At 42.4% G+C, this 27,142-nt stretch overlaps 1 protein-coding gene across 2 annotated transcripts in view; it reads right to left on the bottom strand.

Moving 5' to 3' along the window:
• TOX (thymocyte selection associated high mobility group box) overlaps positions 1-27,142 on the bottom strand; it is a 390,770-nt gene that overhangs the window by 21,919 nt on the left and 341,709 nt on the right. For both annotated transcript variants that reach the window (XM_068237428.1, XM_068237427.1), the window contains one exon: positions 1,331-1,717. In XM_068237428.1, the coding sequence (XP_068093529.1) occupies positions 1,331-1,717 (387 nt within the window). The remainder of the gene's footprint in view (positions 1-1,330; positions 1,718-27,142) is intronic.

A 27,142-nucleotide genomic window follows, 5' to 3' on the forward strand; every position in this document is an offset into this window, starting at 1 on the left:
ACACAGGATGTTAGCTCTATGTCTGTTTCCATGAAAGCAGGAAGTAGACACAGTGCAGATTTATTGCAGGTTTTGTATCTGCTGTAACAAAAAACTTTTTTCTTTAAAGGATGCCCGAACTGACATGTGACATGATGAGATAGACATGTGTATGTACAGTGCCTAGCACACAAATAACTATGCGGTGTTCCTTTTTTTCTTTCTCTGTCTGAAAGCGTTAAATATCAGGTATGCAAGTGGCTGACTCAGTCCTGACTCAGACAGGAAGTGACTACAGCGTGACCCTCACTGATAAGAAATTCCAACTATAAAACACTTTCCTAGCAGAAAATGGCTTCTGAGAGCAAGAAAAAGGTAAAAAAAGGGGAATTTCTTATTAGTTAAGGGGCGCACTGTTGTCACTTCCTGTCTGAGTCAGGACTGAGTCAGCCACTTGCATACCTGATATTTAACTCTTTCAGGCAGAGAAAGAAAAAAAGTTACACAGCATAGTTATTTGTGTGCTAGGCACTGTACATACACATGTCTATCTCATTGTGTCACATGTCAGTTCAGGTATCCTTTAAAGGTTATTATGCTGTTGCATATATTTTAGAGCGGAGAGGAAGTTCTACGTTCTGGTCCGCTTTAAGCCCAATTCTTTTGTCTACAGCATGAGATTGGGGTTACATTGGTGATCTTCAGTCCCATATCTATGTAACTGAAATCTTCTGTGACCAATCACACTGTTTGCATTACATTACTTTCGATGAGATCCTGCATCATGCATACGAGTGTTCATTCTATCACAAAAATGCTGTCCTGCAACAAAATTTTCAAGAGGGAAATATTAGCCTCCTCTTCCTATTCTCAAACGTGAAAAGGAAAGTAAGAATAAACAATAGCTACTTTCTGGAATCAGCGTACTTGAAATGGGCATCGAAATTGCTCCAATTTTCTTGGATTGGTTTTGCTAACCACCCACATGACTAGGGAACATGGCAGGTAATTGGGTAGTGCTCTCGCTATACAGCAGGCTTTCTCAACCAGGGTTCTTTCAGTATTATGCAGGATGTGTATGTGTCACTTGTATTTTTGTTGTTAATTCACCCTTAGTGAGTTCTCTCCACTCCATATTTTTGTTATATTTTCAATAAAATTAAAGTAAAAAAAAAACGACTTGTAAAGTAGCTGGTCTTCCCCTAAAACAAAGGCTGTATGTACTGTAGATGCCTAAGATGTTGACATACATAAAATATGCAATAATTATTATTTTCTAAATCAATTTAGCAGCCACTTCTAGGCAACATAAAACAACATCACAAAAAAAAGTGTTTTCCATTTAACCAACCTGCTGCATTGCTGGTGAGTGCAAAGCTGTCTGACTCTGCATCTGTAGTTGGTTTCCAATGGACTGCTGCATTGACATTGACTGGTGTTGTTGCATATGTAGGTGCTGGTGGAGAGGTGGACTCATCTGAAGAGATGGAGGCGGGGAGGCAGCCATGCTTGCTAGAGAAACAGTCACTGGCATTTGGTTGCTGGGTTTGGGAGCTATATTCCTGTTGATTCCAGGATGCATGCTGGACAAATGTGGATTCATTGTGGGCTGTTGATGGTAATGGGAACTGAGATACAGTGCAGTGTGTCCCTGCCCAGCTCCATGGAACACTGGAGGCTTCGAGTTCATCATCTGAGATGCCTGAGATGTCTTTACATCGATGGGATCATTGTAGCTCTATTGGAAAATAAAATATAGTTTATGTTTAGAAGTTACAGGTTTTTTTTGGTTTGTAAATTACTGATCATCAAAATATTTTTCACAATCAAGGTACGGAAAAAAACAATAAGTTTACAACTATCATTTTTCAGATGCATGTTGGGAAATGAAGGTACAACTCTGATTAGTTGCAGTCTGTATATTTTTATAGAACCGTTTTGTGTAGAGCACTATAAAAAAGTAATATTTTTCTGATCTTGCTGGCCGGGGAATATGAACATTCTTTTTGTGGCCAAAGATTGTATTTTTATGGTTTACAGTATTTCTTAAAAAGCTGGCAGTGATACTTTATTTTTGCTACATGTCATGTTGTATTTGAATTGAAGAGATGGTGATCATAAAAGAAACCGTTACTAGGAGCTATTTGCTTTAGAATAGAAAATCAGGGTAATTATGAAAACAGATGATATCAGCATTTACTGCTCTTGGCTTAGACTGGAGTAAAAAAAATAAAAATAAATGTGTGTTTTGGTCAAACCAGTAACATGGAAACTGGATAGAAAACTGTGACAGGAAAATAACAATGTTCTCTTCTTATACCCTACTTGGCAGCTGATATTATTAAGTAGGTGATATTATGAAGCAGAGGACATGCTGTATAAAATAATACAACTTAATGCACTTTTGTTTGGCTAATAAATCTAGCTGCGGCTAAAGCTGTGTGGTATAAAGTGGTGACATAAATGAGAGCGCATTCAAACATGTATCAAAACAAGCAAGAAAAAACTAATAAAGGCCCTGTCCTACAGAATGTTTTCTAGGGTGAAACCATATTTTATGAATATTGTAATGTTAACATTTGTATAGTGCTTTTTTTTCCTGTTGGACTCATAGCGCTTGAGAGCTGCAGCCACTAAAGACGTGCTCAGTTAAGCAACCCTAAAGCGTTAGGGAGTCTTGCCCAAAGATTCTTTACTGTATCGCATTCAAACCCTGGTCTCCTATGTCTAAGGTGTAATTAATCCGGTACACTATGGACAGCTGAATTTTATGTATTGTTATTATTCATTTTTTTGACTGATTAGAGCAGATAAGGTTATTCTACTGTTAGCAGGAGTGTTGACCAGTAGCAGGTGTGTGATCTCTCACCGGTGCACCGTCTAAGGGATTACTACCCCTAGTGGGCAGAAGATTACTGTCAGACTGAGACATGCAGGATTGCTCCCACTGGTGTAAAGCAAGTCCACAGTTGAGAAACATGAACCTGGTAAATGGTCATAGCTGATTGCTGCTTGTGTTGGTTGGTATCCCAGCAAGTAGCAAAGACTGGCAGCTGGCTAGGTTGGTCTGTATCCAGACAAATATATAGGGCTGGTGGTTGGGTTGATTGGTATCCCCTGAATAATCAAGACTGATGGATGGCAGGGCTGGTTAGTATGCAGTAACTAAGCCATGGCTTGCAATTGGTGAAGGTAAGATTAGAGGTCAGGGAGAATGTTCAGGAAGGCAACAGTCATAGGTGAGCTATAGCTACCGGTATCAGGACCAAGGCAGCAAGGAGTACAGAAACACAGAGGCTGTGTCTGGCCTAAAAATCTGTCCATAAAACCTACCCAACCTACATTTCCGAATCTTACTCAGAGGTACACACCTAGCCACTCACTCCACTCCTCCAATGAAGTTTGCTTGGAAAAACAAAGAGAAATCGAGAGCCCAATATGGTGTAGTATTGTTAAGTTGGTTGTGGTTAAAAGCAAGTGAGGCGCTCACTTCTGCATCTAGACCCATTGAGTTATACTCCTATTTGCCTGATAAGCAGGACCACACCTGCGAAACGCGTTGCACTAAGTGGAGTTCGATAAAACATTTTTGTATTGATATATTGTGACTGAATTGAATTTTATATTTTTGAGGGAGGTAAGTCCACCTGAACATCCCCCTCCTTTAGACGGTTTTTAAACGTTTTTATTCTACTCTGGCGCCTCTATACTCCAATGAACTTTGCCTGTCTGCCCCCGTATCACCCAATCCCATGCATGCCTCCAGGACTTCTCAAGAGCTGCTCCAACACTATGGAACTCCCAACCTCCCCCATTAGGGTTTATCTCCCTTCAACATCTTTAGGAAGGCCCTCAAAACTCACCTTTTCACTCTGGCCTACCCCCCCCCCCCCCCCCCCGCCACTGGTGCTCTAAACTCGCAGATAAACTCTAGTCCCCTAACTTTCGTGTCCCTACCTCTCCCTCTAGATTGTAAGCCTTCGGGCAGGGTCTTCCTCCTTTTGTGTCCTACCTGATCATGCACCTCCATGTACTGTGCACCCATCCTATGGATCTGAGTGAACTCGACTTGCCTAATCTCCATGCTCCCATACAGTGACTGACTAAGCATTACCTTGTACTCATACTGTGCTGTGTGATCTGGTTTGCATGTGTTCCTGTATTGTCCTATTGCTGTATGTCACCCCTAAATATTGTCTGTAACCTTAACTAATGTCCAGCGCTGCATAATATGTTGGCGCTTTATAAATACAATAAATAAAAAAATAAATAAACTGAGGGTGCAGTCAGTAGAGGATTTAAAGAGGAATCATGGTGAAAAAAATGTAACTAATAAAATTGCTTTTTTTTTTTTTTTACAATATTAATTAATAAACGTTTTATTTAGAGTTTGCCCATTGTATAATCATTGCTCTCCCTGATTTACTTCCTAAAATGTATCACAGGTGGCTATATCTTTATTCTTCCCAGGTGATGCCTGTACATAGAACTCTCAGTAAACGAAAATTCCGCAAAGGGAGATACTGTATACTTGGCATTTGGAAATAGCCGTTATTTCCCACAATACAGCAAGCTTAACAGATAGGAACAGTCAGGACCTTGGTCCTGACATCACACTATAGGAGGAGTTTCACTACAGTATCAGCCATACACAGGTCCCTGATAATCTACCATATATACTCGCATACAAGCCAAGAGTTTTTGACCCCTCAAAAGTGGATCAAAAGTTAGGGGTCGGCTTGTATGCAAGCCATGTGGTTCCCCATAACACCACGCCAACCCCCCCCCCCCCCCCCCCCGTGGCCGCCGCTGCTATTACCTTAGCCGGCGCCGCTTCTTCTATTCCCCTCTCCTGCTTGCTCCATAATTCACAGCAGCGCTCTTCACGGCTGCTGTCTGTGATGAGGCCGAGAGCGGTTCCCATAGCAACAGTGATACACATCGCCGCTACAGGAAGCCGCACTCTCTGCTTCATCTCAGACAGCAGCCGTGAAGAGCGCTGCTGTGAATTATGGAGCGAGCAGGAAAGGGGAATAGAAGAAGCGGCGCCGGCTAAAGTAAAAGCGGCGGCCGCGCGCGCGTGGGGGGGGGGGGGGGGGTGTACGATACTGGGCACTACCTACCTATACTGGACACTTTACTAGCTATACTGGGCACTATACTAGCTATACTGGGCACTATACTAGCTATACTGGGGCACTTCACTAGCTATACTGGGCACTATACTAGCTATACTGGGCACTATACTAGCTATACTGGGGCACTTCACTAGCTATACTGGGCACTATACTAGCTATACTGGGGCACTACCTACCTATACTGGGCACTATACTAGCTATACTGGGCACTATACAAGCTATACTGGGGCACTTTACTAGCTATACTGGGGCACTTTACTAGCTATACTGGGGCACTTCACTAGCTATACTGGGCACTATACTACCTATACTAGGGCATTACCTACCTATACTGGGCACTATACTAGCTATACTGGGCACTTTACTAGCTATACTGGGCACTATACTAACTATACTGGGGCACTACCTACCTATACTGGGCACTATACTAGCTATACTGGGCACTATACTAGCCATACTGGGGCACTATACTAGCTATACTGGGCACTATACTAGCCATACTGGGCACTATACTAGCTATATTGGGCACTATACTAGCTATACTGGGGCACTACCTACCCATACTGGGCACTATACTAGCTATACTGGGGCACTAACTACCCATACTGGGCACTTTACTAGCTATACTGGGACACACTAGGGGAATAAGGCGACCAGCTTTTCCTACCCCCGGCTTATAGGGGGGTCAATCAGTTTTTCCAGGTTTTTTAGGTAAACGTGGGGGGGTTCGGCTTATATGTGGGTCGGCTTATATGCGAGTATATACGGTATTCAAGAAAAGGCAAAGATTTCTCATGGGAAAGGGGGTATTGGCTACTGATTGGGGTGAAGTTCAATCTGAGGTTAAAGTTCTTCTTTAAACACCTTTCATTAGCAGCCAAGCTACCCTAGGACTAAAGAATAACTTTACATAAGATCAAGTAGCCACAGGTAGTAATTGGCTATGTGTGGTTAGCTACTTTGAATATTCCTAATATGTTATTACTGGCTATATGATATTTTCCTATCTGTGACTCTGATGGATGCATACAGGTACATTAGCACTGCTGATCTCAGCCTAATGCAGTAGATCTGCTTTAAACCGTCCTTTGCAAAATAATCAATGAGGAAAATAAAGTGAAGATTGGCTCTTCTCAGTGATTTTTAAAATGTAGCATTAAATCAAATGTGAAAAAAGCAGAATATGCTAATAGCCTTTGTTTTTATTTTGAAGCTTAATTAATTAGAAAGACCATCACAGTTTATTGCCGACTGTGTTCATTTCAGTAGAATGACATTTTAAAATGTGAGGGCCTGTATTCCTAGTCATGCCCAGTCAGAGTCCATTAGTCTCTGTTCCTCAGTGGATTTCTACTCAGACTTACTACACAAGTCTCTCTCAGTTAAAGCCGGCAAATTGTTTTTAAATAATCAAGGTCATGGATGTTCTCATTTTATGTTTCAGGTATGAATGAACAACTTAGGGATATACTGAATGAACATTAACTGTGAGGTGAAAAAAGAAAGTTATCGTGAAACACCAAGAAAAAATGACGAACCCTGTGTTTGATATTTATAATATTTAGTTTATACTATAATTACAGGGAAAATATAGTAGGTTGTGCATGAAATATGGTGCTAATGACTGATTTTGATGCATGAAATTCAAAGATTATATCCTTATATAGTCACTATACCTTTGAAATTCAAATAAATTTAAAAAAATAGCAAAATTTGCATCTATTTATTTGCTAAGGCAGGGGTGTCAAACGCAATCGCTTAAAGGGCCTCAATATAAAACACAGTTTAAGTCATTGGACAAATTGTTTAAGATTTAACATTTACTGAACAGTCTCAAATTAGGTGGCGTAACTATAGCAACTCTGGGAGGCCTGTATCCCTCTTCCTTCCCTTTCTGCAGAGTGCCACAGTGAAAGTAACACAGTTCCATATTTTCTTGTTCCAGTGCTGCTTCAGGTCCTATCTAATCTTCAGGACAGCAACAGGCTCTATACTGCATACCCCTTGCTCTGAATGCATGTCACGTGATCGGGAGGTGAAGGCATGGAAGTATACAGTGTGCGTGCAGCTACCAGGAAGAACAGATTTGCCACCCCTGCTACCCAGCCGTGAAAGGCCAAGGTAATGGGTGCAGGCCTGGTGACACTTTAGATGACTGTATTATTTATAACTGTTTCTCATTATTTCATTTCATCTAATGCATTGGGTATGACAATTGTCATTCTGCACTTTGCCCCTGGTTACCTGCTATTGCCTTAACATTCAACTGAGAACAGACCCAGAAACATCAACATCTCTCCTGTGGTTGTTTTCTTCTTTTACATTTGTATCATTTGAAGACGTTTGTTATCACCTGTCTACTTTTCTATGTGTACTAATTCTGTACCAATGAATACACAGTTAAATGTTTGTCTATTTTTTTTGAAACTTACATGGAAAAATCAGTATGTGTATGGCAATCCTCATAAATGTTTTTGTTTTTGTTTTTTTTTTAGATTAAAACTACTGTTAACCTGTAGAAGGGGGAGATGTTAAATCCAGGTTTTTGAAGTTTCAGGAGAATGTTTTTAATATACAGGCTGAACACTGGTAGCATCCAGTGCAAGGAAGCAGGTTGAAGATTTCTCATGTTTGTACATATGTTATCTTTGTAATTTTTTCTCTATTAGTACATTCAGTGAAGGCACCTATCTAGAATCATCTGAGTTCAATGGCCTGGCGAAAGATTATTTGCCTTTAGTAAATCAGGCTCATGGTGTTTACTTTATGTAAACTGCTAGTTCTGGTTAGTGAAAAGATCATTAGTATGATAAATTGCATGTTCAGTGGACAGAATTTTGATTGATCTTCATCTAACCCCTCAAGGGGCCAGCACTACATTACAAATTCAATTAATGAATGCGTCGGACTGGGTCAATTTATGGAGTGAATATACATTATTTCTCAAGAGTAATGTTCCACTAAAGAATGCTCATTTCACAGTGTAAATGTACAGTGAGTAGAACAACTAGTATTCATCAGATTCAGTTACAAGCCAAAGTATTGCCTTTAATTAAAATAACACTTAACTTCCCAATAATAATACTTTTGGATCTCTAAGGCTACAAGCTCATAGTTTTTTCTTTGCATATACTTGTCTTCTCTGGGATTCATGTACTGAAAACAGCATATGAATACATGAAGATGCTGCTATCACTTGTCATTGAATATACCAGGCAAATGGACCTTCAGCTACAGATTTTGAGTTGTGAAACTGATGCCTGCAGAACTGCTTGCGATTGTTTACTTAAATAAAAATGTGTATTTCTTTTTTGTTTGTTTTTTTCCATGAAAGTCATTTTTCAAGCTGTTTGTAGTGTTAAATACTTTGTAACTGTATCTGGAAATTGGTAACTGATACTTCTGTAAAAAGGGGACTGTAGGGTTGAGTCAGGGAATTGGGGTGCACCAGGTGCCACCATAGGTCTTTATTGGAATTATGGCTATAGTGGCAATCAGGCAGTAATTTGGGTGCCGTCAAGACATGGTGCCCAAATTATGATAAAAACAACGTAATTTGACCACCAGCAAGAGCTGCAAAGCCGCCAGGACTTTTGCAGGATCAGGGTGAGGCGGTTTCAGCTTAAGGAGCAAGCCATCGTTCCGATACACGTGAGCTTTTATCTGTGACACTGATATGGATTAAAGAATAAAGAGTTTTTCTACTTCACCCCACCATCTGGTGTAGTGGAATTTCCTTGATAATTTTGGGGTTTCAGCTTCACCCTGCACCCAAATTTCACGGCTTGTACACAAATGGAGAGAAGAAGATATTTCACGGCGCCTTAAACACATGTACACCTCCAGTGGTGAAAAACATGGTATGGCTCAGGAAAAGTAATAAGTGCATGCTCAATACTCTCTGTTTCCAGGCCAGCCAAGCTGCATGTCTGGCCAGTGGCATAATAACCCCCTGACTACGGAGGGGCCCAGGGGCTAGAGGGGTGCACTCCTCCTCCTTCCATCTTGTGCAGAGTAACGGCAGAGAGTACTGTTATATTTAGTTACTCTATGCTGTATCGGGTCTCCTCCTTCTGGCAACTGCGCACTGCATGCTGACATTCTGAGTCTCCTCATGAATGTCATGTCATCAGGAGCCTCAAGGTTGACAGCATACAGTGAGTGGCTTCAGGAAGGAAGGGGAGACCAGATGCAGGTAAAAATATCAGCGCTCCCTGGGCTTACTCTGCACAACAGGGGAAGAAGAGGAGTGGGACAGCTGGCCACTACGGGACAGAATGAAGTGTCTGGCCATGATGCAGGGGTTTGGAGGCACAATCATTTTGCTGGTGGGCCTGAGCCGCTGATATTATGCCCATGGGTCTGGCTGAATATTATGGGGACCTCATACTGATTTTCTTAAATCAAATGGTGGCTCAACTTGCTGTACTGGAGTTTGCCACAGGCCACAGTCACAGAAAGCAGTTGTTTCCACTAAAAGTGGCACCTCTAGCAGTTGTGAAGTACATGACTGAGGAATTATTGCATAGCCTATTGAACCTACCAGAATTTTAAAAAAACATAATTAGGAACCTTACCTTGGCCCCCATTCAATCAACAATATTTAATTTTGTTCCCTCCCAAGTCCCAGTCCTTTCCCTCAGTGAGGTGAATGACAAAATTTCATGGATCAGGAAGCATATAAACTATTGCATCTGTCTGCCGGAGGGAAGGCCAATTTGCAGATAGGCCAGGCTATGATTTTTTTTCTTATGTTATAAGCTCTAGTTGTTGCCCAAAAGTGTAAAACAACAACAAAACAGGCTACATGTGCCCCTCTGTGACATGTGTCTTCTATGGGTGATTTTCTTACTTAAGCTGTATTATCATTGTTATGTATGTGTCCTTGAGCTGAATATTTTTTGATAACAAAAATAAAGCTACAATACAAACACAGTTATGCTGAATATAGAAACTATAAATAGGTATAAAAGAAATAGGTATGTTTTGAAAATCAAAGATGTACAATAAATGTTAGAAAGGAAAACAAACACATTGTAGCAGGCACAATAACAGATGACAGACTATGCTCTGCCTCGTACTCCTGCATTGTTTGAAAATGAAAGCCCATCTAAAGTAAAAAAAACACACAAAAATAAAAAATAAAACAGTGCAGGACTTAGTGCTGACAAGTGTAGCACTGAACCATATCTCTTACCCCTATAGCTCTCATTTACTGTAAGTATTGGAAGGTGTGGCCTTATCTTCGTCACACCAGTGAAATGGAGCTAGGAATGCAGCAGTTGTTTCTGGTTCCAGCATTCTATGCTCCCTTAAATTTATACTAAAGTGTACACAAGCTGAAGGTTGGGTACAAAAACAATTACTTACCTAAAGAGAGGGAAGCCTCTGGATCCTAATGAGGCTTCCCTCACTGTCCCCCGGTCCACTGTCACTGAGCATGGACCTCCAGAAGGGCTTGTAAGCAATCACATCAAGACTGTGTTCCTCTTCCTTTACATGCACTGTAAAAGTATGCACAGTAATCCAGAGCCGCTCGCGCATGAGCAGCTCCATGCTGCTGCAGAGCCACACTCAGGACAGAAGAGAAGTGCAGCCTGATTTTAAAAGGGGTCCCAGTGAGCGACAGGTTCTGGACAACAGGGAGGGAAGCCTAATTAGGATCAGAGGCTTCCCTCTTCTTAGGCAAGTATCTGTTTTTGAACCCGAGCTTTGGCTCGGGTTCTCTTTAAAGGGATTCTAAATTAGCAGTAAAGTGGCCAGTTTAACTTACCTGGGGCTTCTTCCAGCCCACTGTGATCATCCTGGTCCTTCCATGTTGTTCTGCTCTGATCCTATCAGAAACTGTCTCCTTCGAAAGCTGCATGCGTGGCCTTGGCCTGGGCGCCACGTCGATCGCGCTACCGTAGTCACTTTAGGTTCCCTTTAATCATGTGTGTGTTTTGAGCAACTGTTGCACCGGCCATCACTTGCTTTATACCACTGTTTAGGTTTTCATGAGCTTAAATGTGTACATTGTAACCCTTTTCCAGGTCATGTGTTCCTTAGAAACCAGGCACCCACATTACAGTGCCTGGACATTTCAGTGAATCACACTGGTGTGGTGCATGAGTGTAGAGGGCATGGCAAGGCTCCTCACAACCAGGAAGCTCATGTCTCTATGGTAACTGCTGCTGAATAATATAACTTCCTGCCAATACATTGTGTTGGTTTAATAATTCAATAGAATAAATATGCAATTCCACAAAAGAAAGCAGAGCAGTAAAAAGCTAGCAGCGTATATTGTAATTGTATTAGGATTGGATTGTGTGAATAAAACCCTAATGAAGGCTTTGATTAGTTTCTGGTACAGATAAGTCCATTTAACCTTGAACTAACAAAAAGTGAATGGTGGATCCAGTAACTGAGCAGCATTCTGACAACTTCATTATTCATTCATATAATTAGTTATATTTTTTATTAAAATGTTGGCAGGCAGCACACTTTTTATATTTCAGGGTTACTGATATGGTAAATATGTGAGGTGAATAATAACCGGTGTTAATGTTCTACTGAATATTCATCTCAATATTAGAAAATTCTTTAGATTCTTTAGCGTTATTGAATACACTGGTCCCCAATTCAGTCGCAATTATCACTAGTGTTAAGGACTCGGAATCTAACACAACCTTGTTTTTCTAATGATGCAATTAACCAGGCTGTAACAGGCAAAACATTTCACACATGCCCAAATGTAAGGTAAAACAATAGCAATCATTTCTATTGACTTATTGGTACAGACTAACCAGCAAGCTCATGGTGAACCCGAACTCATTGGAGTGTGTGAGGGGCTACAATGGGCCTAAAAGCCCCCTTACTAAAATGCTATGGAAAACAAAAGTTTGCTTTCTTAAAACAGAAAGAATTTGCCATATTTCAGGTTGGAGTGAGCTTGAGATGTCTCCCAGTGCATCACTGAATATATGCAAATGAACCATTGTTGCCCTTAGAAGCTAAACACACCTCCAGATCCGCTGGAATGCAATGGTGTGTCAGCTTGTTAATTTGTACAGAGCCATAATAATTCAAAATGCATACTTATTGCTTTCAGATGTGGAAGGTGCAGTTTTACATAAAAACAATCAGGGTAAATGAAGGAAACATTTTCCACATGCTTTGCGTAAATAAAAAAAGACATCTCACTTAACTGAGGATTAAGCCTTTTCTTTAAGTGTATCCAAGGAGACATGTGACATGTGGAGATAAACATGAGTATGTACAGTGCCAAACATATTAACAACCAGGCCGTGTTTCTTTTGTTTCTTTCTCTGTTAACCTTCAGTTATGCTGTGCGGCCGCAGTGACATTCGTCTAGTTAGACGAATAATTGGAAGGTGACCCGTGGCGGGCAACGGAGGATTCCTGAGTGACGGCGCGGAACAGGATATCTGCAGGGGGCCGTTAGAAGCCCCAGGTAAGTGGCACTTTTTGTTTTTATATACCGCTACAGTACCCCTTTAAGAGGAGAAGACAGTGTGGGACTTCAGCAGCAGTACTAACGCTATTATGTTCCGTACTGAAATATACATTCGCACACTAGGAACCGTAAAGGACAACAATTGTAAAAAAAAATTGAAAATCTAGGCGTGGCCTGCGCATCATGGTGGATGGCTGCATCTCCCTAGAGCTCCGTCTAGAGCATTAAGCATCCACAGCCATCCTCACTCCTGCAGCGCCTTAAAAGCTACAGAGACCTCCAGCAACCCACCCTGAGCCTGGACACACAAGCTGAGCGGGGCCAAGGCGGATTTTAATCATCTAGCGCGACCCGGCGCCAAGGTAGGCCAGAGCGGCCTTCTGCTGCATCTCCCGCCGCACCAAAAGCCCATCCGCAAAATCAAACTCCACTACAGGGGTCCCCGACCCCCCCTCCACACAGCCATCACTTTAAAATTCCTCCGGGAAAGCGGCCAATACATCCGCGCTGAGCGCTGCTCCTCCGCGGGCACCAGCCACTAATCGAGGCCCCGGCTTCACAGGACCCACTAGGCCTCAACTCGGCAAAACACCCCAATCAGCACAGCAGCTTTAGGAAACATCCTAGAACAGACCCCAGCACCAGAGAGACCAACGGAGACAGAGAGGAAAGCACTGAACCTGCAAATATTAAAGCTCCAATCCTCCTCAGCCATCCTCTCCACTGTAACATACATTAAAGAAATACTAAGTGTCCCCATTGTAACTTACCTCAGGCTAGACACTACACTGAAGCTTCTGTTGCAAATTTCCTTAGCCTGACTTTGCAGCTTAGTGGTCTCTCTCACAATCAGCCACTGCTGCCACACAAACAAACTACTTAAATCATAGCAGGCTCTGACGACTCAGTGCTACACTGTCATAGAGGCAACTCACCCTCACAGCTTAACTGACTCTCTCACAACCACCCACTGCTGATATACAAAAAAAAAAAAACTAATTAACACTGCTGCGACTGCTGCATAGCAGGCTCTGACATGCTGCAAGGATAATACTATATAATAATGAGCACCTAGTGTTTTTATCTACTCCTATGCTTACAAACCCACTGGGATTATTCCTACTTATTGCCTGAATTAATAAACGCCTTTCTGTATAACTAACGAAAATGGCTTCTAAAGGTAACAAGCAACATCCCTCAAACACAGCACAAATAAACTTCTTTAAAACCAAAGACCCTCAAGCTAACAAGTTACCAAAAGATACAGGTAAAACTAGCCAAGATGACACAGATTCAGACCCAGAGCCATCTAAAAACAGAGACTTTACACTTAAAGACATCTCTGATTTACTATCAGAACTGAAGGATTCACTGAGGAATGAAATCCGCTCAGCCACTACTACCTTATCTGCACAAATAGATGAGTTGGGTGAGAGAACGCACAAACTAGAGCAAAAAATGGACGAAACTGCAGACACTGTAAACAAACTCCAAGAAAAAGTCGCACAGCAAGATGTCCATTTTTCAGAGTCTGACCTTAAACTAGAAGATCTAGACAACAGGGGGAGAAGAGACAATCTCAGAATCAAAGGAGTTCCTGAAAGTGTCACTGACATCAAGGCTTACATTCTTACAATGTTTAAAGCATTACTACCAGAAACCCCCAATGAACTCTTTCGACTCGATCGTATACACAGAGCACTGAGACCCCCCAAAAGTGGAGACAGACCACGAGACATCATTCTCAAACTACATTACTCAGAAATTAAATCTGACATTATGCGTGTTGCAAGAGAGCTAGGTCCAGCTGGAATCGGAGATCACAAAGTAACCATATATCCAGACATTTCGCCCATCACCCTAGCCCGTAGAAGGTCTCTCAAACCTGTAACCAACATCTTGCAAAAAAGAGTGATTCGCTACAAATGGGGCTTTCCATTCATGCTGTACTTTCAACTTGGTCAGCAAAAATATCAAATACAAACACTCCAAGAAGGCCTCTCAGCTCTGAAAAAACACAATCTTCTGGAAGGAATAGAAGAACCCCTAATGGACACCTCCACTACATATAAAAGGCTGGAGAGAGAATGTCAGACTTCGCCAAAAAGCAATACTAAAAAACTGAAAGACACTCCAACTACACCGTCCAGGATCCCACATGCTCATCGTTCTCTCTCAATGAACACTCCATCTGCCTAAATAGTCAGGCAAAAGTTATCAGTCTCATATAAAACCTACAGGAACTTAATTCACAAGAGGTAGTCCTAGTACTTGAAACAACCCAGCTTTGATGGCTTCTTTGACTTCCTCATAATAGAAACAGATATTACCTCCTGTAGACCCGTATTATTGGATTAATACCCAGTTGATTAATAGAAAGTTATTTCTTAACATATAGGTTTTTGTTATCGTATATTGGTGCTCATTAGTTTCACGTCTCTATATCAGACGGTTTCTTACTTGTCCCCATGAGGATATCTCATCATGTCCCATGGAGGTCAACTCCATACTCCGTTCTGATATACTTAGGGCTTATTCAAAGCTCTATCAGACCTTATTTGGTCTCTAAGTTCATTACTGCATTGTTTTTCATATGTTTACTTCTTTTCTCTCTCTCTACTCCAAAAAAAATTTCTCAAGAGTAATGAATCTAATTCATACTGTTCACTAGTTATAGTTTTTCCCCCACAGGTTCTAACCTTTCCTTTGCAGGCAAAATACAAAATGTTGAATATAAAGATTTTGAAACACGCGATTAACACTCACCGCATATATGATACTGGCAAGTCATTCACCGCATATATGATACTGGCAAGTCATAGTACATCTCATTACTTAACGTCAATGCTGATATTACACATAGTCTTACTGCTAATTTATGAGAGTGGTGTCCCTTAATGTTAAGGGGTTAAATTCCCCTTTCAAAAGGTCCATGATGTGGAACCAAGCCATGAAACTAAAGGCGGATGTCCTAGGAATACAGGAAACGCACTTTCAGTTAAACAAAGCTCCCTCCTGTACCCACCCTCAATATCAGGAAACATTTCACGCATATTCAACTTCCAAAACCAAAGGAGTCATGATAGCCATACTTAAAAAATATCCTTCCATCTTCACAATATTTTCTGTGATCCCCTAGGCAGATATATTATCCTAGTAGCTGAACTTAATAATAGTACGTATACTGTGGTGAATGTTTACCTACCCAATACTTACCAAGTAGCTGCACTGAAAAAAATTATTAAAAAAGCCAAAGAAATGCAAAAAGGTAACCTGCTGATTATGGGTGATTACAATTCTATCTTAGACAAATATCTTGACTCAACAAACCCTGCCAGACAGCACACAGACGCTCTAAGACATCTTATGTGGTCATCTGAATTACATGACACCTGGAGATGCATCACAGGCAATCAAAAAGATTTCACCTTTTATTCAACCCCACAACGCAGCTACTCGCGCATAGATATGATATGGGTGGATAAACATTTACTACAAAAAGTACGCAACGCCAACATAGAAAGTATTACCTGGTCTGACCACGCCCCAATATATGTAGACATACAAGAAATTTACTCATACAACCATGCCCCTCCTTGGCGTCTAAATAGCAGCCTGATTAATGACAGTAGCACAGCCTCACACATCCAAAATCAGTTGCAGGAGTTTTTTGCCATTAATGATACCCAGGATGTTAGTGAAACAACAATTTGGCTAACACATAAAGCCTTTATACGAGGTATATGTATTGGTCTAGCTGCCAAAATTAAAAAAGACAGAAAAGCCAAAATAGAAGATATCCTTAAACAGATCCAAAGACTAGAACAACAACATAAACAAACAGACTCGATAACGGTGTTAGAACAACTAAAAGTCTTGCGAACTAATTTACAAAACCTTCTCTTGTACCAATATGAACAAGCACTTAAAAAAACTAAATTCAAGTTCTATACCCAGAGTAACAAGCCTGGAACATTATTGGCAAAACAACTCAGGAAACGACTTGTGAAAACTAATATTCACTCCCTATACGATAAAAATGGTAGAAAATGTTTCAACCCTAAAGATATAGCAGACTCATTTGCAGATTTCTACACCACATTATATAATTTAAAAGCAGACAATGAAACATATCAACCAACGCAAGAAGAAATTAACTCCTTCCTTGAACAAATCAACTTGCCTAAAATATCACAAGATGATGCTGCTGCTCTCCAAACCCCTATCACATCCCTAGAGGTGCTAGAAGCTATTAACACACTAAAAATTAATAAAGCCCCTGGCCCGGACGGGTTAAGTAGTGAATACTATAAAACATACTCAGGAACTCTAATACCCTTTCTTACCCAGACCTTTAATCAAGCCATATTGTCTGCATCTTTTCCAACAGAAATGCTTCAAGCCACTATTACAACTATTCCTAAATCAGGCAAAGACCCCACCTTCCCTGCAAATTATAGACCAATCTCTCTGTTAAATACAGACCTAAAAATCTTTTCAAAAATTTTGGCCAAAAGACTAATTAACATCTTACCCACTCTTATCAAAAACGACCAAGTAGGCTTCGTTAAAAATCGTCACACCGCAGATGGTACCAGGAAAGTCCTAAATCTAATATTTGCAGCTGAAAAATCTCGAAGGCCTTCTCTGCTTCTCACTTTGGATGCAGAGAAGGCCTTTGACAGAGTCAACTGGCTATACCTAAGATCAATCATAAATAAATTTAGTTTCCCACTATTCTTTCAACAAGCGATTATGTCCCTATACTCAGTCCCCTCTGCAAAAGTCCTTGCTGCTGGCCTATTATCCAAATCATTTAGTATCACAAATGGTACAAGACAAGGCTGTCCCCTATCCCCACTTATATTTGACCTTGTAATGGAGCCACTGGCAGAAAAAATCAGACAACACCCTAATATTCAAGGCATCAGAGTAGGCTCTTCCACATACCCAATTGGTCTCTATGTAATGTAATCATCATGATTGAGAATCCTGAAAAATCAATAGCAGCAGTATATGAAACACTTAAGGCTTTTGGAAAAATATCTTATTATAAAATTAATGAAAACAAGTCCCAAATACTCCCCTTTAACATACCTGATCCAATGAAAAAAAGAATACAAGCCTCTCTCCCCTTTGTATGGGAACCTTCCCAAGTACAATATTTGGGGATCCAGCTGACCAATCGTACCACTAAACTATACACAAAAAATTACATTCCATTACTTAAAAAAGTCGAAGATTTATGTAAAAGCTATAGACACATATCGATTTCCTGGGCGGGAAGAATAGCAGCAGTTAAAATGCTCATACTGCCAATCATACTCTACCAATTTAGAAATCTCCCCATAACCATACCCGCACATTTTTTCCCCAAAATTCAGAAAACCATTAATGAATTTGTAGTAAACAATCTCTCGAAGTTAAGGGCAGCGTCAAATAGGGTAATATAAAGACTGTACAAAAATTGTTATCTACCTCACAAAAAAGTCTCACTCATGCACATGCCAACGAAAATGAATGGCTAAATGGAAAAGAAATGAGAATTGGCTCTTAGGTGCATGAGAAAGACAAACAACATTTTATTAATAACAATCACATATACATGCACAGTAAATACAAAAACACAAAACCGAAAACCCTATAAAAATCCCCCCCCACAACTAAACCCATAAAAATTCTCCCCATGCGCTAGACCAACACCAAAAAAGGGGGGCTGCAGTCCCCAGTGTGGCAAACTCTAGGATTCCTGTGCTCCAGAGGAGGGCAAAAAATGATGCTGATGAAAAAATGTGTAATTACAATGGCACATAGATGATAAAGTTCATAACAGCCAGGCGGCTGAGGAATGGCATATGATGGCAAACCGGTGTTAGTATATTAGTGATCAATAGATGCAGTTAATAGCAGCCATGCAAGAAGTGCTGTAAATATTTCAGATGCAGAAAATCTGGCTGTTAGCTTATTGGAGGCAAGAAGGCAGCAAAAAAGCAATGACAACTTCCATGGTAGATATGGAACAGGCTGTTGACAAGATGTTCAGCAAAGCGAAGCAATAGATGTGTGTGGCACATGCAAGGAAAATCCCTCAATCGCAGGGCATGGATTAATTGCAGATGAACAGCAGGCAAACAAGATTATCCATCGATCAAATAACGACATCAAACAGTCCCCCAATCGCAGGGTATGGATGCACTATAAACGTGCTGGATGGAGATGTCATATAGTTACCAGTCCTTTGGGTGAAGGGTTCACACAGTGGTGCAGTTGGAAACTTGAATTGCCATAGGTGCCATGTGTAGCCAGCAAAGTGTCCTCCAAGTAGCACAGTGATCCCAATGGTGTGGAAGCTGAGGAGCGCTGTCAGGAGAAGCCTGACATGTTTCGCCGCAACTAGCGGCTTTTTCAAAGGCAGACAGCGGAGACATGTGTATGGACGCCATAATGGCGTCCATAAATACTGACCGCGGCTGCGCAGCTCCGCCCGCCCGCCCCCCAGAGAACAACCCCGCCATCCCCACACGCCCACCAACAGACGTGTGGGCGGCGAACACCTGGAGCGCAAATGCGCTCCAAACGACACCATGCCGGAAGTGCCCTGTGACACACGGCAGAAGGCGTCCAAGGAGTCGCCGCCCATAGGGGAGGACGGGGAAGGAGGGGACAGGCAGGCAAAACAGCGCAGCCGCAGCCAGCGTGGGGAAATATCTGAAAGCACACAATTTAGCAGCAGATATACAGAAAATATGAATAACAAAAAAGAAAAATCAATAAACACCCCTGTCTTTCGTGCCCATGTCCTGGACAACTACAGGGATGATAATTGCATAAAAATGACATTTGATCATAAATAACCCCACAAGCGCGGAAATCCGCGACAGCAGGCAATGGCATCCCAGAAAAACCGGGCACACCATGTCCGCGGACACGGGCACCCGCGCACGCAGGTAAATCACCACACAGATATACATATATATGGGAGATGGAGAGAAACCCGCTCGTATAGAAAAACATATCACTGTGGGGGTATCATAAATGAATCCCCCCATCAGTGAATAAATTGGCCAATAAAAAAGAGAAGCTACAGCTGACGAAAAATCCTGAAACGAGAACGCGACCCAAAGGGGTTAAAGGAGCCAGGGATGTATGGGCCCCTGCGGTTGGTTACTTGGAAGGCACAGAGGAAGAAGGGGGGGGGGGGGAGGGGGGTAGAAAGAAGATGAAAGAAAGAAGAAGTGAAAAGAATAAGGAGGACAGGAGAGAAAGGAAAAAAGAAAAAAAGAAAGAAAAGAGGGAGGGAAACAGGGAGGAGGGGAAGGGAAAGAGAGGGGAGGGAGAAGGTTGGAAGGGAAAGGGGGGGGAGGAAGAAGTAACAAGAAAGAAGGGAGAGGAAAAGGGAAAACTAGAGATAAAGGGAAAGAGCAAACAAATAAAGAATAGCAAAAAAAGTATCATGAATGTCAATAAAGGTTATTTGGGCAAGAACACTCGATAGTTGATACTATCGTTCAGGCCCTTTGGTACCGTGGCATTGAGGTTGAAAATCCAGCGGGATTCCAACTGTAGGAGGGCTCTATCAATATCGCCACCTCGAGGGTGTACATGTATCCTATCCAGCCCCACAAATTTAATAAAGCTGGGATCTCCTCTGTGTTCCAAATGTACATGTCTGGAGATTGGGGATTTAAAATTGCAGTTTGCAATGTCACCCACATGATTTTTAATCCTTTCCTTAAAAGCTCTTGATGTCTTACCGATGTAGAAACATCCACATCTGCAGTAGAGTAGATAGATGACCCCCACTGTGTTGCAGTTAACAAAATGTCTTAAGTTCCATTGTCGTCCATTGGGTAACATTACAGACCCCCCAATCTGTAAATATTGGCAGTAAACGCAGCCCCCACAGCTATAAGTGCCCGTAACTATACAGTGTCTCCGGGGACCAGTTTTGCCCCAGAAATGACTGGACGTTACGCAGTTTCGCAGGGTTTTACTGCGTTTGTAAGTGACCTGAGGGGAACATGATACAAAATCCCTCACTATTCTGTCATTCGTTAGCACATGCCAATGTCGAGCAAGTATCCTGTCAATCTCTCTATTTTGATCGTTAAATCGGGTGATTAAACGGGTAAGATTACAGCTAGAATCATCTTTATTCTTTTTAATCAAAAGAGTCGTACGGTCCGACGTTTTCGCACGTTTATAGGCCTTTTTAAGCCAACGATCTTTGTAACCTCTCTCTCTAAAACGAGAGCGTAGTAATTTGGCTTCCTTTTCAAAAGTGATTTCATCACTGCAATTTCGGCGAGCCCTCAAATATTGACCCGTAGGGATGCCACGAATTGTGTGTGTAGGATGTGCACTACTGGCGTGCAAGTATGCATTCGATGCAGTAGGTTTACGATACAGATTGGTTGACAGGAGACCATCGACACTGACATCGATTTTAAGATCCAAGAAAGCTATGGAGTGATGATTACACTCCATCGTGAATTTGAGATTCCAGTTGTTGCGGTTGAGTGTAATAACAAAATCCTGCAACAGTTCAATGCCGCCCGTCCAAAACATTAGCACGTCGTCTATGTATCTGTGCCACGCAACAATGTGGCACAGGTACATGACGAGGGCATCATTGCCAAAAAGAGTGCGCTCCCAACCCCCCAGGTACAGGTTCGCCAGTGAGGGGGCACAGGTGGTCCCCATGGCCGCTCCCTGCACCTGGAGGTAGTACATATCATCAAATATGAACACATTGTTCTGTAAAATGAAGGTCAGTAAATCAAGGACAAACTGATTGTGTGGCATCTCATCAATCCCCATCTCCGCAAGAAATTTGCCCACCACCTCCACTCCCTTATCCTGTGGGATACTGGAATAGAGGGCCTCCACATCCAGGGTCACCAACAAAGAACCAGCAGGGAGCTGCAATCCCTCGAGGATTCCCAGTAGGTGCAACGTATCACGAACATACGAAGGTAGACGATGAACATGTGGTTGAAGGTGCTTATCCACATACACACTAATGCGTTCGGTTAGTGACCCATTGCCGGAGACAATGGGCCGTCCCGGCGGTCGACTCGCGTTTTTGTGTACTTTGGGCAGGGCGTAGAATGTAGGCGTAGTCGGGTTCTCCACTTTAAGAGTCGAACCCACCTCTGCCGAAATCACGCCCTGACCAATCGCCACATCGATGAGATCAAACAACATGCGCTGGTTAGTGATGACCCTGGATGCGGATACCCTCCGATACCACTCCTTGTTGCCAAGGATCTTCTGACACATGTGGACATATTGCTCTGTCCTCATAACCACCACGTTCCCTCCCTTGTCCGATGGTTTAACAATAATGTCCCTATTGTTGCGTAATTCCATCAGAGCGCAACGCTCATCCTCTGATAAATTAGATTTCTGGTTGTTTGTTATCCATAAAGTACGGATGTCCCTCTCCACCAAAGAGACAAACGTATGGACACTAGGGCACAGGGAGAAGGGAGGGAACGCGGCGGACCTGGGCTTAAATTGTTGATTAATCTGTTCACTATTGGTTAGCCTAGGAGTCGTGAACCCAAAAAGGTCTTCCTCATCGGCGTCCATACACATGTCTCCGCTGTCTGCCTTTGAAAAAGCCGCTAGTTGCGGCGAAACATGTCAGGCTTCTCCTGACAGCGCTCCTCAGCTTCCACACCATTGGGATCACTGTGCTACTTGGAGGACACTTTGCTGGCTACACATGGCACCTATGGCAATTCAAGTTTCCAACTGCACCACTGTGTGAACCCTTCACCCAAAGGACTGGTAACTATATGACATCTCCATCCAGCACGTTTATAGTGCATCCATACCCTGCGATTGGGGGACTGTTTGATGTCGTTATTTGATCGATGGATAATCTTGTTTGCCTGCTGTTCATCTGCAATTAATCCATGCCCTGCGATTGAGGGATTTTCCTTGCATGTGCCACACACATCTATTGCTTCGCTTTGCTGAACATCTTGTCAACAGCCTGTTCCATATCTACCATGGAAGTTGTCATTGCTTTTTTGCTGCCTTCTTGCCTCCAATAAGCTAACAGCCAGATTTTCTGCATCTGAAATATTTACAGCACTTCTTGCATGGCTGCTATTAACTGCATCTATTGATCACTAATATACTAACACCGGTTTGCCATCATATGCCATTCCTCAGCCGCCTGGCTGTTATGAACTTTATCATCTATGTGCCATTGTAATTACACATTTTTTCATCAGCATCATTTTTTGCCCTCCTCTGGAGCACAGGAATCCTAGAGTTTGCCACACTGGGGACTGCAGCCCCCCTTTTTTGGTGTTGGTCTAGCGCATGGGGAGAATTTTTATGGGTTTAGTTGTGGGGGGGGGATTTTTATAGGGTTTTCGGTTTTGTGTTTTTGTATTTACTGTGCATGTATATGTGATTGTTATTAATAAAATGTTGTTTGTCTTTCTCATGCACCTAAGAGCCAATTCTCATTTCTTTTCCATTTAGCCATTCATTTTCGTTGGCATGTGCATGAGTGAGACTTTTTTGTGAGGTAGATAACAATTTTTGTACAGTCTTTATATTACCCTATTTGACGCTGCCCTTAACTTCGAGAGATTGTTTACTAGATTTACTAAAGGGTTCAGCCCTAAGGTCAGCGATCAAGGGGTTTTTTTAGGAGGTGAAGAGAAAGTGATTGACCTGCTCTAATTATTTGGCCATGCTACAGTGGGACGAGATCGTGCAACAGGTTGGGGAGGAGTGCGCACGGGAGAAGGGGGTTAGGGGGGCGGTACAACTCATTAATTCAGGTTTCAGGAAACTAGAAAAGCTATATGAACAAAAAAGTAGAATATGGTGGAATATCAAGTTCAATAAAAATTATTTGTCCGAGGGGAAAATTCCCCTATGGCTACGCATCCAAATTTTTCCATTTAAAAAGAATTTGCCTGAAGGTTTTAGGTCAAGATGGGAAGACAATTTTGAGAAATGCTCTAGGGTGATGCTGGAGCTGATGCAGGAGCTTGAAGAGGTTGATATGGTTGATATTGAGAAAAAAATCACCGCGGTTTTGGAATCTCTACATACTGTAAGGGAACACCCTCTATATATTACAAGAAACGACAATTTAAAAACCCATATTGCAAAATATAATAAAGAGATTGTCACCAGGAAGGACATCAAATTTGAGCGCGACAAAATCGCGTATAGGTTTGGTTACGCCTATAAGTGGGATAAAGCGCCCCCTAGAGGCAAAAAACCTATTCCACCTAGACATCCTCCGAAAAAATCATCACCACAGACGCCTGCTGAGGCTCCAGCTAGCTCTAGTGCTGTTGAAGATTCTGACTCATCAGTTGGGGGAGCAGACAAAAGTTCTGTATCCTCAACTGATTTACACCCTGATATTCCTCATCGTCCAGTAACAAGATCAGTGGGAGGTAAGATTCTGCCGAAAACCCTTAAAGATAAAGAGAGTAAGAAAAAAAGAGAGAAGCAAGGTAAAAACAAGCAGGTGGGTCCAATTAATAAATATCTTACAAGTGCCACTGATTCCCAGGGGGAGGAAAGTGAATCTGACCTGGGAGCATGTGGACCTTCTGGCTCCCAGTCCTCCTCTATGGGTTTTTTAGGGGAGGACGGGGAACAGACTGCACAGATGTAGTAGCTCCTTCAATTCAGACCCCATCTTCACCATCTGGCAATTTGCAGGTTGTCAATATTTCTGGCTATAATCTATCTCAGGGCACCATTGACCTCTTGGGCAAGGGCCTTGGTTTCTGCCCTAATAACAATTTAGATAGGTTTGAATTCGTAAAGGATCTGCATCTGTTCGGTCGAAATCTCACTCTAAGATCTTTACATAAGAAGAAAAGTAATGCCCCGTTGGGGGGAGCTATCATGGATTGGAAAGATTGGTCCAATCAAGATTATAGAGCATTAATGGATTTAGTGAAGTTGAGTGAGGAAACGGGTCAGGACGATGAGGAAGACCTTTTTGGGTTCACGACTCCTAGGCTAACCAATAGTGAACAGATTAATCAACAATTTAAGCCCAGGTCCGCCGCGTTCCCTCCCTTCTCCCTGTGCCCTAGTGTCCATACGTTTGTCTCTTTGGTGGAGAGGGACATCCGTACTTTATGGATAACAAACAACCAGAAATCTAATTTATCAGAGGATGAGCGTTGCGCTCTGATGGAATTACGCAACAATAGGGACATTATTGTTAAACCATCGGACAAGGGAGGGAACGTGGTGGTTATGAGGACAGAGCAATATGTCTACATGTGTCAGAAGATCCTTGGCAACAAGGAGTGGTATCGGAGGGTATCCGCATCCAGGGTCATCACTAACCAGCGCATGTTGTTTGATCTCATCGATGTGGCGATTGGTCAGGGCGTGATTTCGGCAGAGGTGGGTTCGACTCTTAAAGTGGAGAACCCGACTACGCCTACATTCTACACCCTGCCCAAAGTACACAAAAACGCGAGTCGACCGCCGGGACGGCCCATTGTCTCCGGCAATGGGTCACTAACCGAACGCATTAGTGTGTATGTGGATAAGCACCTTCAACCACATGTTCATCGTCTACCTTCGTATGTTCGTGATACGTTGCACCTACTGGGAATCCTCGAGGGATTGCAGCTCCCTGCTGGTTCTTTGTTGGTGACCCTGGATGTGGAGGCCCTCTATTCCAGTATCCCACAGGATAAGGGAGTGGAGGTGGTGGGCAAATTTCTTGCGGAGATGGGGATTGATGAGATGCCACACAATCAGTTTGTCCTTGATTTACTGACCTTCATTTTACAGAACAATGTGTTCATATTTGATGATATGTACTACCTCCAGGTGCAGGGAGCGGCCATGGGGACCACCTGTGCCCCCTCACTGGCGAACCTGTACCTGGGGGGTTGGGAGCGCACTCTTTTTGGCAATGATGCCCTCGTCATGTACCTGTGCCACATTGTTGCGTGGCACAGATACATAGACGACGTGCTAATGTTTTGGACGGGCGGCATTGAACTGTTGCAGGATTTTGTTATTACACTCAACCGCAACAACTGGAATCTCAAATTCACGATGGAGTGTAATCATCACTCCATAGCTTTCTTGGATCTTAAAATCGATGTCAGTGTCGATGGTCTCCTGTCAACCAATCTGTATCGTAAACCTACTGCATCGAATGCATACTTGCACGCCAGTAGTGCACATCCTACACACACAATTCGTGGCATCCCTACGGGTCAATATTTGAGGGCTCGCCGAAATTGCAGTGATGAAATCACTTTTGAAAAGGAAGCCAAATTACTACGCTCTCGTTTTAGAGAGAGAGGTTACAAAGATCGTTGGCTTAAAAAGGCCTATAAACGTGCGAAAACGTCGGACCGTACGACTCTTTTGATTAAAAAGAATAAAGATGATTCTAGCTGTAATCTTACCCGTTTAATCACCCGATTTAACGATCAAAATAGAGAGATTGACAGGATACTTGCTCGACATTGGCATGTGCTAACGAATGACAGAATAGTGAGGGATTTTGTATCATGTTCCCCTCAGGTCACTTACAAACGCAGTAAAACCCTGCGAAACTGCGTAACGTCCAGTCATTTCTGGGGCAAAACTGGTCCCCGGAGACACTGTATAGTTACGGGCACTTATAGCTGTGGGGGCTGCGTTTACTGCCAATATTTACAGATTGGGAGGTCTGTAATGTTACCCAATGGACGACAATGGAACTTAAGACATTTTGTTAACTGCAACACAGTGGGGGTCATCTATCTACTCTACTGCAGATGTGGATGTTTCTACATCGGTAAGACATCAAGAGCTTTTAAGGAAAGGATTAAAAATCATGTGGGTGACATTGCAAACTGCAATTTTAAATCCCCAATCTCCAGACATGTACATTTGGAACACAGAGGAGATCCCAGCTTTATTAAATTTGTGGGGCTGGATAGGATACATGTACACCCTCGAGGTGGCGATATTGATAGAGCCCTCCTACAGTTGGAATCCCGCTGGATTTTCAACCTCAATGCCACGGTACCAAAGGGCCTGAACGATAGTATCAACTATCGAGTGTTCTTGCCCAAATAACCTTTATTGACATTCATGATACTTTTTTTGCTATTCTTTATTTGTTTGCTCTTTCCCTTTATCTCTAGTTTTCCCTTTTCCTCTCCCTTCTTTCTTGTTACTTCTTCCTCCCCCCCCCTTTCCCTTCCAACCTTCTCCCTCCCCTCTCTTTCCCTTCCCCTCCTCCCTGTTTCCCTCCCTCTTTTCTTTCTTTTTTTCTTTTTTCCTTTCTCTCCTGTCCTCCTTATTCTTTTCACTTCTTCTTTCTTTCATCTTCTTTCTACCCCCCTCCCCCCCCCCCCCTTCTTCCTCTGTGCCTTCCAAGTAACCAACCGCAGGGGCCCATACATCCCTGGCTCCTTTAACCCCTTTGGGTCGCGTTCTCGTTTCAGGATTTTTCGTCAGCTGTAGCTTCTCTTTTTTATTGGCCAATTTATTCACTGATGGGGGGATTCATTTATGATACCCCCACAGTGATATGTTTTTCTATACGAGC

Source organism: Hyperolius riggenbachi, chromosome 5 (genome assembly GCF_040937935.1).
Source record: "Hyperolius riggenbachi isolate aHypRig1 chromosome 5, aHypRig1.pri, whole genome shotgun sequence".
Classification (NCBI taxonomy): domain Eukaryota; kingdom Metazoa; phylum Chordata; class Amphibia; order Anura; family Hyperoliidae; genus Hyperolius; species Hyperolius riggenbachi.